The 15016-nt window shown below is 35.5% G+C and overlaps 1 protein-coding gene across 7 annotated transcripts; it reads right to left on the bottom strand.

The window, feature by feature from the left end:
• Positions 1-322: 322 nt before the first annotated feature.
• LOC143204524 (uncharacterized) lies at positions 323-14703 on the bottom strand. 7 transcript variants are annotated; one of them, XR_013007622.1, is made up of 8 exons: positions 13982-14471; positions 12396-12746; positions 10088-10387; positions 8918-9229; positions 6174-6338; positions 5867-6116; positions 799-1639; positions 323-364 (listed from the first exon to the last, which is right to left on the bottom strand). XR_013007622.1 is itself a non-coding variant. In XM_076417091.1 (7 exons), exons 1-7 carry the CDS (start codon positions 14055-14057, stop codon positions 934-936), a joined length of 2160 nt encoding a protein of 719 aa, XP_076273206.1. In that variant the 5' UTR covers positions 14058-14471; the 3' UTR covers positions 759-933. The 7 variants fall into 7 exon arrangements, 3 of the variants coding, with proteins under 3 accessions (XP_076273206.1, XP_076273208.1, XP_076273207.1); XR_013007621.1 differs by having other exon boundaries at positions 323-355; XR_013007624.1 differs by lacking the exon at positions 12396-12746 and having other exon boundaries at positions 13982-14703.
• Positions 14704-15016: the final 313 nt, after the last annotated feature.

Genomic DNA, 15016 nt, shown 5'->3' with positions numbered 1-15016 from the left:
AGCTGTATAAAGATTTTTCTCAAAAGTGTGCCTTCTCTTTGCTGGTAAAACCAAAATTTTTAAACTGAAGTAGTGGTCTATTACTGCCAGCAATTATTATTTATCTTCGAACATGGTCAAGCAGCTTAGTAGTGTAACAACTACATATATATATATATAGAAGACATACTAAAAAGTTTCTTAATTCTAATTTTAAAAATTCTTAATTGTCTTTTTTAGATTAAAAAATATCAATATATTAGTCAAACAAATATTGATATTTAAAAAAATGTACTTAAACAAAAACAATCCTAAAATAAAATAATGAAAAATAAACAACACGTATGTATAACCATTTATTTTCTAACTACTATAACTTAAATAACTCATATTTAACTATATTATGTCTAAATAAGATGAATGAATGTTTTTCTTCGTTCGATGCTCATTCATTGTGAAACTCCAACTACCTGCTATTGGCACCAAAACTCTGACAAATAATTTAGAGAAGAAGCTGTATAAAGATTTTTCTCCAAAAGTGTGCCTTCTCTCTGCTGGTAAAACCATAATTTTTAGACTGAAGTAGTGGTCTAATACTGCCAGCAATTATTATTTATCTTCAAACTTGACCAAGCAGCTTAATTCTAATTTTAAATATTCTTAATTGTTTTTTTATATTAAAAAATATCAATATATTGGTCAAAAAAATATTGATATTTAAAAAAATGTACTTAAACAAAAACAATCCTGAAATAAAATAATGAAAAATAAACAACACGTATGTATAACCATTTATTTTCTAACTACTATAACTTTAACTTAAATAATTGATATTTAACTATAGAAAGAGAATTATGTAAACACGTTCAAAACAATATATTAACATATTTTATGTCTAAATAAGATGAATGAATCTTATTCTTCGTTCGATGTTCATTCGTTGTGAAACTCCAACTACAAGTTGTTGGCACCAAAAGCTCTGACAAAGAATTTGGAGAAGAAAGTGGTACCCGCCGATAAGAATTTCTCTTGAGGAGTGGGTTTCCTCTCCGCTGGTAAAGCCAGAATTGTCACGCAGAAATCGTTGACCGGCAAAGTCGACGTATCTCGTTTGCTCCTGTTGAGGGCTGCCATGGTGGTTGTTTCTGGGATAAGAGTGGTCATTATGGTGGGCACTGTCGTAGTGTTCGAAACGGTACTGGATGTATTGTTCACCGTACTGTTGCTACTGGTAACAGTCATATTGTTATTGCTAACAGTCATATTGTTATTGACGACAATGGAGTTGTTAATAATAGTCGTGTTGTTAACTATGATGGTGTTGTTGACGTAGGTAATATTTCCCATGACTTTCGCTTTGGATATGCAGGGAATCGAAATTGATTTATTCTGACCGGCGCTGCAGTCGCCAGTACCGTTCACGCACGGTACTACCGTTTTCACGCAGTTTCCTTCTTTCTGGTCCGTACAAGGCACGGTACTAGTGGCGCTGGCCACACACAGAATAGCCCCGTTGTTGGTGCACAAGGATGTCGTTCCGGACGGACAAATAGTACCGCTATCACCGATACATCCGACGATAGCGTTCGGTTGAATGGTGGACTGGGCTGGGATCGATTCCTTGTTGTGGTAGTAGTGATGTACCTCGTAGTGATCGTACCTAATATATGAGCAACATATTATTTTGAATTAAATTGAACGAAAAGGTAACGTGAATTAATTTTGAGGGATTTTCTTATGGATTCAGAGATCGACATAAAACAGTATCGTCCAAAAATGTTTAATCAACTTAAGAACTTTCAACTCGAACGTTGGGGTCCCTGCCCGTCATCAACTCATCAACTATTCAGTTGCTGGTATTCATCAACATGATTTAGCTCTGGTTTGAAAATCAACTGTTAGAGAACTCGGAGAACCACTGCACCATATCATAAATACTTGCATACATAATATATTGGTAACCATAATATATGTTTTGAAAATTCCATGTTGAAGAGTAAACTATCTCAAATTTTTACTCGGATTTTTAATTAAATTTTTAATTGCGTTAATGTAATATAATTTTTGGAGTACTACGCCTTCCTTCCTATCACTGCAAATTCAATACAATCGAATTCATATGAAATATACCATAAGATCTTCTGATCTGGATGGATTCCATCAGACACTCAGAAAAAGAAATTGATTCGTGGAATCGTGAACAAGTGTTAGATAACACAAGGACTGAAAAGTACACATATAGTTTATTCAAAGTTTTGTTAGTAATGCGTTATGGATATTTGTGACGTCGAAACATTGCAATGTTAAGAGTTAAAACCTCTTAACAGTATTGCATTAAAGAATATTGCATACGTCTGACAAACCGACGGCGGCCACTTGTCAGACGTACACAAAATTAATCAAAATATTAGTTATTATTACTACGGATTAAAAACCGAAAAACGTTATTTTAGCCCTTAGATTATTTTGATAAATTTTAAATTGCGGTAATATATGATATAATTTCGTTTGAAAATCAGGGTCACAAATTAACTGCGGCTTTCATAAGTTATTTCGAAAAGGAACGAGATAGTGGAGGCCCCCTTTTGCTTATAATTTCCGTTATAGAGGTAATTATTGATGATATTAAATTAATTAAGTCCCTACGATTGTACTGAAAATGTTTTTAGCGGGTTGCTACGACGCTAAATATTAGTGTGGGTACTGTGAATAACATCGCTTACAAAATGAAGTATAATACGTTAGATTCACCCAAGAAAACCCGTCTACATACAAATATACGAAATGTATAAGAACAGTAAGTTCACAAACTATTTTATCGATATGAACATCACTACATAGTATAAAACAAAGTCGCCTTTTCTGTCCCTATATCCCTATGTGCGCTTAAATCTTTAAAACTACGCAACGGATTTTGATGCGGTTTTTTTCAATAGATAGAGTGATTCAAGAGGAAGGTTTATATGTATAATACATGCATAATATACTAAGGCAACATTGCTAATTTTAGAGGTTTCTAACGTGATGTCGTAAATTAACCTATTTTTTAGGCTTATTTAGCAATTAGCAAAAACGCTGCTTAACCCTACGAGTTAGATCAAATTAATGTACTACAGTATTGTACACCATAAAAAGGTCTACAAAAAAGTCCGACCATCGTATATGTTTATGTTTTAGGGATAACCCACATTAACCATTTTTATTGTTTACTTTTTACGTGAGAAAATGGCTTATTTACGAAGCTATTTTAAGCAATACGGCATTAATCCTTATCGAATTAAGTACCTTAAATACAGTGTGCAATTAATATAGATCAATATGGTTCCTTACAGCATGTAAATTAAACAAATATTTTCGGAGATATTACAAATTTAAAATTTACGTTTAAAAATGTGTAATGTAATAAAAATTGTATGAATTTAGATATTCCAAAGATAGCAGGAAATTTTCATAGTAAGTATAGGGGAGGAGGAATTGTTTTACTGCAAATTTAATGCGTGCAGGCCAAGGGCAGTAATGAATGAACCAAAAATACTGGATCGATTTTAATCATGTTTTCATTGAGTGACATAGGCATATATATTTTATGCCCGTGCAAAGTCGGAGCAGGCCGCTATGTTTTTATATACAACGTTCATATTTTTTCTGTAATGTATTTAATTTAGTATCATCATTGCACCCGTGCGAAGCCGGGGCGGGTCGCTAGTAGTTTAATAAAATTATTATAGAGAAAATTGTCTGTCATGTCTGGGACAGGCAGCTTTTTGAGCTTCTTAAGAATGAAACTTCCAGACATTGCCTTAAAAAGAATTCAACTTTTAAAGGCATAAAATAAGACCAAGGAAGATATAGTTTATAGATATAAATATGATATAGTTTATAGATAGATATGAATTTGTGTATCTTGATGAAACTTGTGGCACTCTTGGCAAGACAGTAAGAAAAAAGTGTAAAGACAACAAAAATTGATGAAAAAAGGTAAAAGTTACAATAGCATTCGATTAGGTTTTTTGGTCATTATATTTATTAATAATTAATCGCAGATACATTGCTGGTCGAGATATTCCATTAATAACTATTTGGATATGTGGAGGGAATCATTGTCAACCATAACATCTTCGGTTTGGATGAACTCGATAAGACATACAAAGGAAGTAATTGATAAATGGTGGAATCGTAAACATGTTTTAGAAAGATTAGAAATTAACAGTTTAGTGATTGAATTGGACAGTGAGTCGGAAAGTGAAAGTGACCGAAGGAAACTTTCAGGATATGTGGTAATGCTGTGCAATGCTGGAAATTCCTGAGACAGAGTGAGGAGAGTGAAAACAACTAAAGGTAAACGAACGAACGAAGTCTGTAAAGTCGTCCGGTTGTTGTCAGATGTATACAAAATCCTTGAAAGCAATAGCGATGAAAGGTTATAACACTAAATTATAAACTATTGTAGCTGAATAATTAAATGTAGTTTTTAGATATACCATAATGTTAAAATAAATTATATTTGATAACATTTTTGTTCGATTATTTCATTTGGATTAAAATTTTGTTGTATGTTAAAGCCAAAATGCACTAAAACTTATAGCTGATGCGGCAACATTGCGGCGTTTTGACGTCACATATTTAGATGACGTATGTACAAAATAACTTTGAATAGACTATACTTGATAGCTCGTGTGGAAAAGAGTCCAATGTATCACTACTACATAGTATAAAACAAAGTCGCCTTTTCTGTCCCTATATCCCTATGTGCGCTTAAATCTTTAAAACTACGCAACGGATTTTGATGCGGTTTTTTTCAATAGATAGAGTGATTCAAGAGGAAGGTTTATATGTATAATACATGCATAATATACTAAGGCAACATTGCTAATTTTAGAGGTTTCTAACGTGATGTCGTAAATTAACCTATTTTTTTAGGCTTATTTAGCAATTAGCAAAAACGCTGCCTAACCCTACGAGTTAGATCAAATTAATGTACTACAGTATTGTACACCATAAAAAGGTCTACAAAAAAGTCCGCGATGGTATATGTTTATCTTTTAGGGATAACCCACATTAACCATTTTTATTGTTTACTTTTTACGTGAGAAAATGGCTTATTTACGAAGCTATTTTAAGCAATACGGCATTAATCCTTATCGAATTAAGTACCTTAAATACAGTGTGCAATTAATATAGATCAATATGGTTCCTTACAGCATGTAAATTAAACAAATATTTTCGGAGATATTACAAATTTAAAATTTGCGTTTAAAAATGTGTAATGTAATAAAAATTGTATGAATTTAGATACTCCAAAGATAGCAGGAAATCTTCATAGTAAGTATAGGGGAAGAGGAATTGTTTTACTCCAAATTTAATGCGTGCAGGCCAAGGGCAGTAATGAATGAACCAAAAATACTGGATCGATTTTAATCATGTTTTCATTGAGTGACATAGGCATATATATTTTATGCCCGTGCAAAGTCGGAGCGGGCCGCTATGTTTTTATATACAACGTTCATATTTTTTCTGTAGTGTATTTAATTTAGTATCAGCATTGCACCCGTGCGAAGCCTTGGCGGGTCGCTAATATATAATAAAACAACTCTAACAACCTACACCTACTTTAACTATTGTTGCTGTAGTGGTACATAGTTGAAGTCCTTCGATAATATAGGCATAAGATGTAATATAACGTTAAAATAAATTATGTTTGATAACGTTACTTTTTTTCCATTATTTTATTTACTTTAGTATTTTATTATATCTTAGGGTCAAAATAAACGAAAAGTCAAATTTGATCGCGGCAACATTGCGACGTGCTGACATCACAAATAAACGACCAAACCAAAAGATAACATGAACGCCTCAAAATTAATTCACAGTCCGGTGATATGTTTACCGTGGTGAGTAAGACCCAGACGACCCAAAATGATACGTTGGAGTGGTGAGTTTAGCCAAAGAGTAGCCCAGGAAGAATCCTAAAGTCCCACTTCCAACATCACTGTGCGAATAGTGATAGGTTGGGTACGACGAGTAACCTCCATAGCCTCCCCCGAAACCACCTCCTCCATAGTTGGTGTGAGTGTTATAGTTGTTTATATTGATGTTGGTAATTCCACTTGGGGCAGCTCCGTAGTGCGGCTGGTAACCTAAATGGCAACAAGAACATCCGCGATCAAAAAATAACGTTTCCTTTCAACACGAACCTCCGGCATGGTATTGCTGTTGGGGGTATCCACCGTAGGGATGTTGACCGTATCCTCCTGCTGAGTAAGCTGGTGGCGGTGGACCGTAACCGGCGGGATTATGTGCCGGGTTGTAAGCGGGTGGTGCAACGCCTGGATTATACGGACTGTACGGTGGCGGTTGAACTATAAAATATCCAATATTCGAACTGTAAAATTAAGCGGTTATATCTGTTTGATATATTTAACAATTCCTAGATGCAACCCAGGTCCATGGCCAGATTTGGCATCCGCAAACATTAGAACATGTTCCCAAAGCAATATACTGAACAACTCAACTCTTATATCTCAGCCAGAATGTTTTTAGAGGCAAAGAAGAGAAAGTCGTATATATCATATCATATAATAAAAAAGTTAAAGAAAATGTAACACAGGATAATAAGTATACTAGGGCCAGTTTTTACTTACGCGGCCAGGATGAGAAAATGGAAAATATCGGCATAGCAATAACAGATCAATTAAAAAGTCCCCGGCCTACCATAGTAAAACATATTTTTTGGCATCATTTTTTTTATTATTCAACATAATTCCCTTCAAGGATGATACACTGATTATAGCGACCCTCCAAATTTTCGATACCATTTTTCTAGTACGATTTGTCTTTTGCTTCAAAATAGGCCTCAGTTTCGTCGATCACCTCTTCATTCGACGAACATTTCTTCCCAGTGAGCATTCTTTTGAGATCTGAGAACAGAAAATAGTCGCTGGGGGCCAGATCTGGAGAATACGGTGGATGAGGAAGCAATTCGAAGCCCAATCCATGGATTTTTGCCAAAGTTTTCACTTACTGCTGACTTGCGACACGGTACATTGTCTTGGTGAAGCAGCACTTTCTTTTTTTCAAATGCAGCCGTTCTTCGGCGATTTCGTCTTTCAAACGGTTCAACAACGCTATCTAATAATCGCTGTTGATGGTACTTCCTTTTTCAAGGTAGTGAATGAAAATTATTATATGCGCATCCCAAAATACAGACGCCATAACCTTGCTAGCCGACTGTTGCATTTTCCCACGCTTTGGAGCGGGTTCATCTGGACTGGACTGGACTTCGAAGTGAAATGATAGAGCCATGTTTCATCCATTCATCACATATCGACTCAAAAACTCGGGCTTATTAAGCTTGATCATCTTCAAACACTGCTCCGAATCATCAACTCGTCGTTGTTTTTGGTCAAAAGTGAGCTCGCACGGCACCCACTTTGCACAAAGTTTTCTCATACCCAAATATTCGTGAATGATATGATGTACACCTTCAGTTGATATCTTTAGAGTGTCTGCTATTTCACTCAATTTCAATTTACAGTCATCCAAAATAATTTTGTGGATGTTTTTAATATCTTCGTCGGTAACAACCTCTTTTGGGTGTCCACTGCGTTCACTGTCTTCGGTGCTTAATTCACCACGTCTAAACTTAGCAGACCAATCCTTGATGGTTGATTTTCCTGGGGCAGTGTCCGGAAACTCGACATCAAGCCAAGTTTTTGCTTCAACGGTATGTTTTCGCTTCAAAAAGCAACATTTTATCAACAGGCGAAATTCCTTTTTATCCATATTTTTTCAAAATAATAAAAATGGTTTCACAGCTGTCAAAATTAAACACGCATTTTTTGAGGGTTAGGGCTAACTAAAAAAATATATGGATATAATTCTAGTAGTGCCATCTATGGGTCTGATCGGGGACTTTTAAATTGACCTGTTATTTACTGATGATCCTGTCGATACTTGCTACTGGAAACAGCAAACAGGTAACTAAAAATTACAGTAGAGGGGTAACAGTATAAATAAGTGGACTCGGACATGGAGAATAAACGCCGACGAAAATAAATTGGTACATCTAATGGTTATCTGTTAGGAAAAATTAATTAGATAAGATAAATTAGATAGGGTAGATTACTAAGAGTTCTGTTGCTTATTGATTTCAAAAACCTAAGTTCGAGAAAAATGTTTTCGACATTTACAAATACTAGAACTTGTAATGTCGCCTCTTTAACTCTGACTAACTTCTATCACTCTGCAGACTTAATTCAGTTGGAATATTCTCCCAATACTCAAATCAAGTACATAAATACATCATAAACAAAAAAATAGGCTTGATGAACCATCATTGAAAGAAACAACGGTTGTATCAATTGCGTTTCAAATTCAAATTCAATATGACGAACCAAACGGCTGCGTTGAAGAATACGTTTTTGTATGTCCAGCAAGTGTCAACCAACTCCAGGCAGACACTTAAAGTGTTATGACTATTTATCTGTTAAAATTTGATGATATGATATCACCCAAATAACGTTTCGGCTTTTTTAAATAGTCCTAGTATTCTTACTAATGACATTTAGTTAAGAACTGTAAACTCGCCCTTTTCTTATTATTTTCTGCATATTCTGTACCAATGTGTATTTCTGGAGAAAGCTGTTTTTATATATTTGTGATTTTGTAACTATTAATACTCTTAATTACTCCAGAAATTCAGAATAAGAATATTTTTGAGTTATACATTTAAATAAGAATATCACTGATGAATTTCTAGCGATATTTTGATGTTAGCTCTTAAAAAAAAGTGAGAAATAAAAGATGATTGCTCGATTCAACCAAGAGATAATTAAAGGTCACTACATCAATGTATCTCGTTTGAAAACCTCTTCAAGTTAAAGCTGTTGAACTGAAAGAGACATATTTGTACATCTTATGAAAGAACGAAGAAAAATACCTGGATAAGCTACACCTGGTTGTGTATTTCCGACTGGCTTCACATTGGTGGGAGGCCCAACCGGCGCGCTAGGTTTAAACCCGTAAGCTGGTGGCTGTGAACCACCACCCGCCGTGTTCGAAGTGCCCAGGGGTTTAGCATTGGTAGCATGGTCGACAGGAGCGCTTGGTTTAAATCCGTAAGATGGAGGCTGAACCCCACCACTTGCTGTGTTGGACGTCCCCGCGGGTTTAAACCCATATGGAGAAGGTTGCGCACCACCACCCACTGCCGTGTTCGATGTTCCTACATTTTTGGCAACACTAACATGTTCTGCGGAAATAATTAACCAATCCAATCAATCCCTCGCCACTCCCAAGACCTTCAGATCCCTGTGGTGGCTATTTCTGGAGAATCCTAACAAGCAATCGGGAAGTAAATCGAATAAAACAGCCATTTTGGATTTGGCCCTGATATTGGTTGGAGATCTGTTTTGTAAAGTTAAAATTTTTATTCTTTATAGTTTATTTGTTCTTGTACTCTTCATATTTTAATTATAAATGGTAAGCAGTAATGGATAAATTATTAATTCGTGAAAATTGTTACAAATTCACCTGAACAGACATATGAACATCCATCCAGGTACGTATCCAATCAATTTTTAGTTTGATTTTGTAAACCGGATTCAGTTCTATACCAAATTCATTATATTTTAGGCACAGTCGACCTTGCAAAACCAAAAGTACAGATAAATAGGACTCGACGATCTTTATGTGAGTATATCTCAACAAAATCATGGTTCGTTGATCATATAGTTATTCCAGGGTATTAAAATTGAACAAGAAACGTTGAAGTTTAGCTGGCTTGGAGATTTTCTAGGTTGGAGCTTCTCATTTTAGTAAAAATATTACCAGTTCCAAATCTGGGCGTAATCGATCAGGAATTCGTAAACTTTGGTTTGTTATTGTAGTATTTGTATATTGATAAATAATTACGTATTGTTTTCTTTTTAAAATTGCAGAGAAAATGAAATATGTAGCAAAAAAATGTTAACTCGAGTCCCAATACAAATATTAGGTAAATTTCTTCAAATGTACGTAAAATTTTCAACAAACGGCAACGTTGCCAAAATTCAAATCATTGTACGCATGCCGGGATTCTCCAGAACTAGACTCTCGTGGCGGTTCCTACCTTGGTTTGATGACGGTTTCGATCCGAACGACGAACTACCACCCCCGGTGTTAAAACCATAGTTGGGTGGACCCACAGGATGCGTATTACCTCCCGAGCTAGATGGTCGCGAATTGACATCGAAACCGATCGGTCTGGAGGCCGAGGATGGACTGCCATGGGACGGACTATAGGAGAGAGAAACGGGATTAGGATGGGACGGACTGGGATAGTGTGAGGACGGTCTAGAGTAGGAGGTCGAGGGTCTCGACGGGGAAGGGCGCGAAGAGGAAATCCGCCCGCTTTTGCCACCCCCAAACCCTGTAAAAATAAGGGGTTAAAATTTGTTTTTACTTTTACTGAAACGGGTATCAGAGTTTGTTTGTGATCAAGTCATTGTTGTTTTCGGATGATGTTGTGTCACGATTATTATAAAGTTAATAATTTAATGATGTATCTCAACTACTAACAGGTTAATTGAAAAGTCACCCGGCCTGACACATTAGTTAGCACATTAGTTACATTTTAGTTAGCCCTAACCCTCTAGATATGCGTGTATAAATTTGACAGCTGTCGGATTATTAGTTTGTGAATTATAGCATTTTGAGTAAAGCAACTTTTGTTATTGTGAAAAAATGGATAAAAAGGAATTTCGCATGTTGATAATATTGCTTTCTGAAGGGAAAAAATACAGTTGAAACAAAAATTTAGCTTGATGTCGAGTTTCCGGACAATGCCACAAGAAAATCAACCATCAAGGATTGGTATGCTAAGTTTAGACGTGGTGAAATGAGCACCGAAAACGGTCAACGCAGTGGACACCCGAAAGAGGTTGTTACCGATGAAAACATTTAAAAAATCCACAAAATGATTTTGAATGACCGTAAATTCAAAATGAATGAAATAGCAGACACTCTAAAGATATCAACTGAACGTGTACATCGTATCATTCACGAATGATATGAGAGTATGAGTATGGGAAAGCTCTGTAGAAAGTAGGTGCCGCGCGAGCTCACTTTTGACAAAAAGCAACGACGAGTTGATGATTCGGAGCAGTGTTTGAAGATGATTAAGCATAATAAACCCGAGTTTTTGCATCGATATGTGACAATGGATGAAACATGGCTCCATCATTTCACTCCGAAGTCCAATCGACAGTCATCCAAGTGGACTGCACACGATGAACCCGCTCCAACACTCGGCTGACAAGGTTATGGCGTCTGTATTTTGGGATGCGCATGGAATAATTTTCATTGACTACCTTGAAAAAGGAACGACCATCAACAGCGACTATTACATAGTGATATTGGGCCGCTTGAAGTTGAAAAAGAGCCGCATTTGAAGAAATAGAAAGTGCCGCTTCACCAAGCCAATGCACCGTGTCATAAGTCAGTGAAAACGATGGCAAAAATCAATGAATTGCTTCCTCATGCACCGTATTCTCCAGATCTGGCCCCCAGTGACTATTTCCTGTTCTCATATCACAAAAGAAAGCTGACTGGGAAGAAATTTTCGTTGCATGAAGAGGTGATCGCCGAAACTGATTCCTATTTTGAAGCAAACGGAAAATCGTACTACAAAAATGGTATCGAAAATTTGGAGGGTCGCTATAATCAATGTATCACCCTTGAAGGAAATTATGTTGAATAAGAAAAAACTAATTTTGCAAAAAAAATATTCTATGTAGTCAAAATACAACGAAATAACTTAATTATGCTTATCTTCACCAAACCAACGTTACTTTTCTACAGAAATCCAATTAATGTTAATTATTAAACTAAAATAATCGAATTATCAGTATTGTCGTGAAAAATTAGTCAAACATCAAACTTGACATACGGATTCTTCTTTATAACTCTTAAAATTAACAGATCAAAATTTTAACAATATTAGTTTCGTTGGCCCGTCCAGTAATACAGCCCATGCACGTCATAAAAATCTACTACGTTAGCACGCTGCAACGTTGCCGCGTTTGAATTCTGCTTTACAACGTTTGTCGCTTTATAACCTCTAATTATTACCGCAAATGTTTTGGAGAATTTTGCACGCTTTTGGCTACAAGATCCACCAGTACCATCTTATATTGCATATATATATATATAGCATTCAATCTCCTTTTAATTGGGATAAAAGAGAGAGAGAGAGAGAGAGAGAGAGAGAAATTGTTAATTGATTATTATTCAAGTAAAAGCCAAAACTGTGGGACGTTTGACGATTCCTAGCAAAAATGAGATGAGACAAAACAATGATTGAAACTATTGAAAAAACTAAAGAAAGGAAAACTTAGATGCTTCAAAATGAGGTCATGCCAATTCCTGATCACTCCTACCTTCCTGAGATGTCTTCGACCCAACTGACAAAGCACTACCACCAACACTGAAACCATATATGGGTGGACTTTTAGTGGCCAGTCCCACAGGACGTACGCTGCCTCCAGAGCTAGTTGGCCGTGAATTTACAGCGAAACCGATAGGTCTGGAGACAGAAGAACTACCATAGGATGGACTATAGGATAAAGACACGGGATTGGGATGGGATTGGCTTGTGTGACTCGGTGATGGCCTAGTATGAGAGGGTGATGGCCTAGTATAAGAGGATGATGGCCTAGAATGAGAGGGCGACGGCCTCGATGGAGAAGGGCGTGAAGGAGAATATCGGCTGCTTTTTCCACCACCGTAAGCTGCAAAAACACCTAGTTTAGTTTTTTATTAAGATGTTGAACAAGATGACGCTCTTTTGAGTGAAATTGAATGGTTATTTTATATTGAATTTGGCCAAACACACTTCATTCTTTACTCTTCCTTCCAATAAAACGTCAATTAACACCCTCGACGTACTTCCAAATTCAGTTTACGAAAACGTAAATTCTCTTTTAAAGTCGGAACTTTTTTTCTCATTTTACTAATTAGCCTTACTCTACTTAAAAAGAGAGAGAATAAAGTCTGATGCGTCCGGACATGTAACCAAATTCGTCTGTAAAATTCCATTTTTGTTGGTACTGGTCGACACCGTTGTCATATGTCAATGTAAATATACTAAAACAACTCTAACTTACAAATTATTGTGGCTTTTTAATTCACTCTTTAAGTCCTTGAATAAATATACATTAGATATACTATAATGTTAAATTAAATTATATTTTATAACGTTATATTTGTTTCATAATTTTATTTACTTATTATTTTATTTATAAAGCATCGATATTTTTAAGATACCTTTAGAATTGAATATAAAAATAATAATAAACCGTATTATCAAAAAATGTAATCAAAATTCCTATTTAACCTTGCAGAAAATTTAATATTTTATCATAAATATTTCTTGTTTTAAGCTTAACCTATGATGTTATTAAAAAAGAAGATTAATTTAAATACCAACAAAATATAAATTGTTCCATGAAATCCACGACCACTGATGTCTATTAAAACATGAACACATACATACGTTTAAACATAAATTATTCACCATAACAATAATCGTGACTCAATTGATGAAAGACTGGTTATTCCGCGAGCTTACGTAGAAAACAATGCCAAACGATAAACCAGAAAAATTCTATTTTATTGAAGACATTCCAATTGTTTAATATATACCAAAATTAGAAAAACTGATAAAATCGAAACTACCTCATCCAAAAACAACGTAACTTGTAATAACTCGGGCAGCACAATATCGCCCAGTAAAATATGGCAAAATATACAAATATACACACGGTTTCGATTACAAGAATTTCTTTTTCATTGAACAAACGCTAATTCTATCCAATTAAAGTGTCCTATTTCACAATGTCAACAAACCATGGACAAAATCAAGGTTATGTATCGCGCTGCATGTTTATTTTGCTACTTGCCATTAAATTACCGCTCTTTATATATTATTCGATGGACGATTTATGGAAAAACACGTACGACTTACATTTTCTACATTCCGCAACCACAATGAGTAACAAAAGGTACTTAAAACAACGTTTTAATATTGTTGACGGTCCCATGGAAACGGTACACTCTTTTTTAAGTTTTGAACGGCACTAAACAAACTCCAAAATCCTATCGGCGAGATACGTCTTAATCAGCTAACTACGATCACAAACATACGAAAGGTCAAGCACCAAGAACACTTTCAGCGACAGCAGATAACTGAGAGCGATTGCGGTTAATTACCAAGAATAACCAGAAAAAATAGACATTTAATAAACAGTTCACCGTGACGTTAGACGTTATAAATCACCGATACATCGTTCCGAATAATGGTTTCCTTCCATCCGATTTATTTTCGACAGTAGAGCGTACGGAAGAAATGGTATTTTTTACCTGATATTTCGAACGACAGGTAAGAGAAACCGCGCCGTATCGACAAATTTACTGGTCGAAGGTTTGACGTTTCGGTATTGTTGTCGGTCTCACTCACTCTCACGGGTTAATTACCGCGAACTGTTTTACGACACAAAAGCGTTCTTTGATTTAAAACGTTACTGTTTGGCATTTCCGATTCATATTTATAAACAACATAAAATAGTTCATTGAAAACGAACTTCAAGATTATTCGTTTTATTTTGTGTATTTCTTGTGATATCTTCAAGTGTATTTCGAAAATAAATATTTGCGCGCTGACATCTGGGTCAAACCGATAGTACTGTCATTATTTGCTAAGATATCTTCTAGAGGTATTAAAGATTGAGGTTATGTCGAGTATCTGTCTAAAACCGAGTCGTTATGGTGCATAATTTTCCTTTCGCTAAACTATTCGCCGAATAAAATTTGAATATTTTCAATTAACAATCGGTTAGATTGTGATTCGGAGTAACGAGGAAGCACTTAAACGAGTTAGCAGTTCGTATTGTCGGAATTAATTGAATCATGCAAATTGTCTTTTACGCAACGAAATGTTTTCTATATTAATGAGTTTCGACTCGATTAAAAGGAAAGGATGAAGATCGTCCCCGAGACTTTT

This window comes from Rhynchophorus ferrugineus, unplaced genomic scaffold (genome assembly GCF_030347505.1).
Source record: "Rhynchophorus ferrugineus isolate W39M unplaced genomic scaffold, kcgeb_rfMv2 rfM11, whole genome shotgun sequence".
Classification (NCBI taxonomy): Eukaryota; Metazoa; Arthropoda; class Insecta; order Coleoptera; family Curculionidae; genus Rhynchophorus; species Rhynchophorus ferrugineus.
This window is presented reverse-complemented; position numbering and strand designations above follow the sequence as displayed.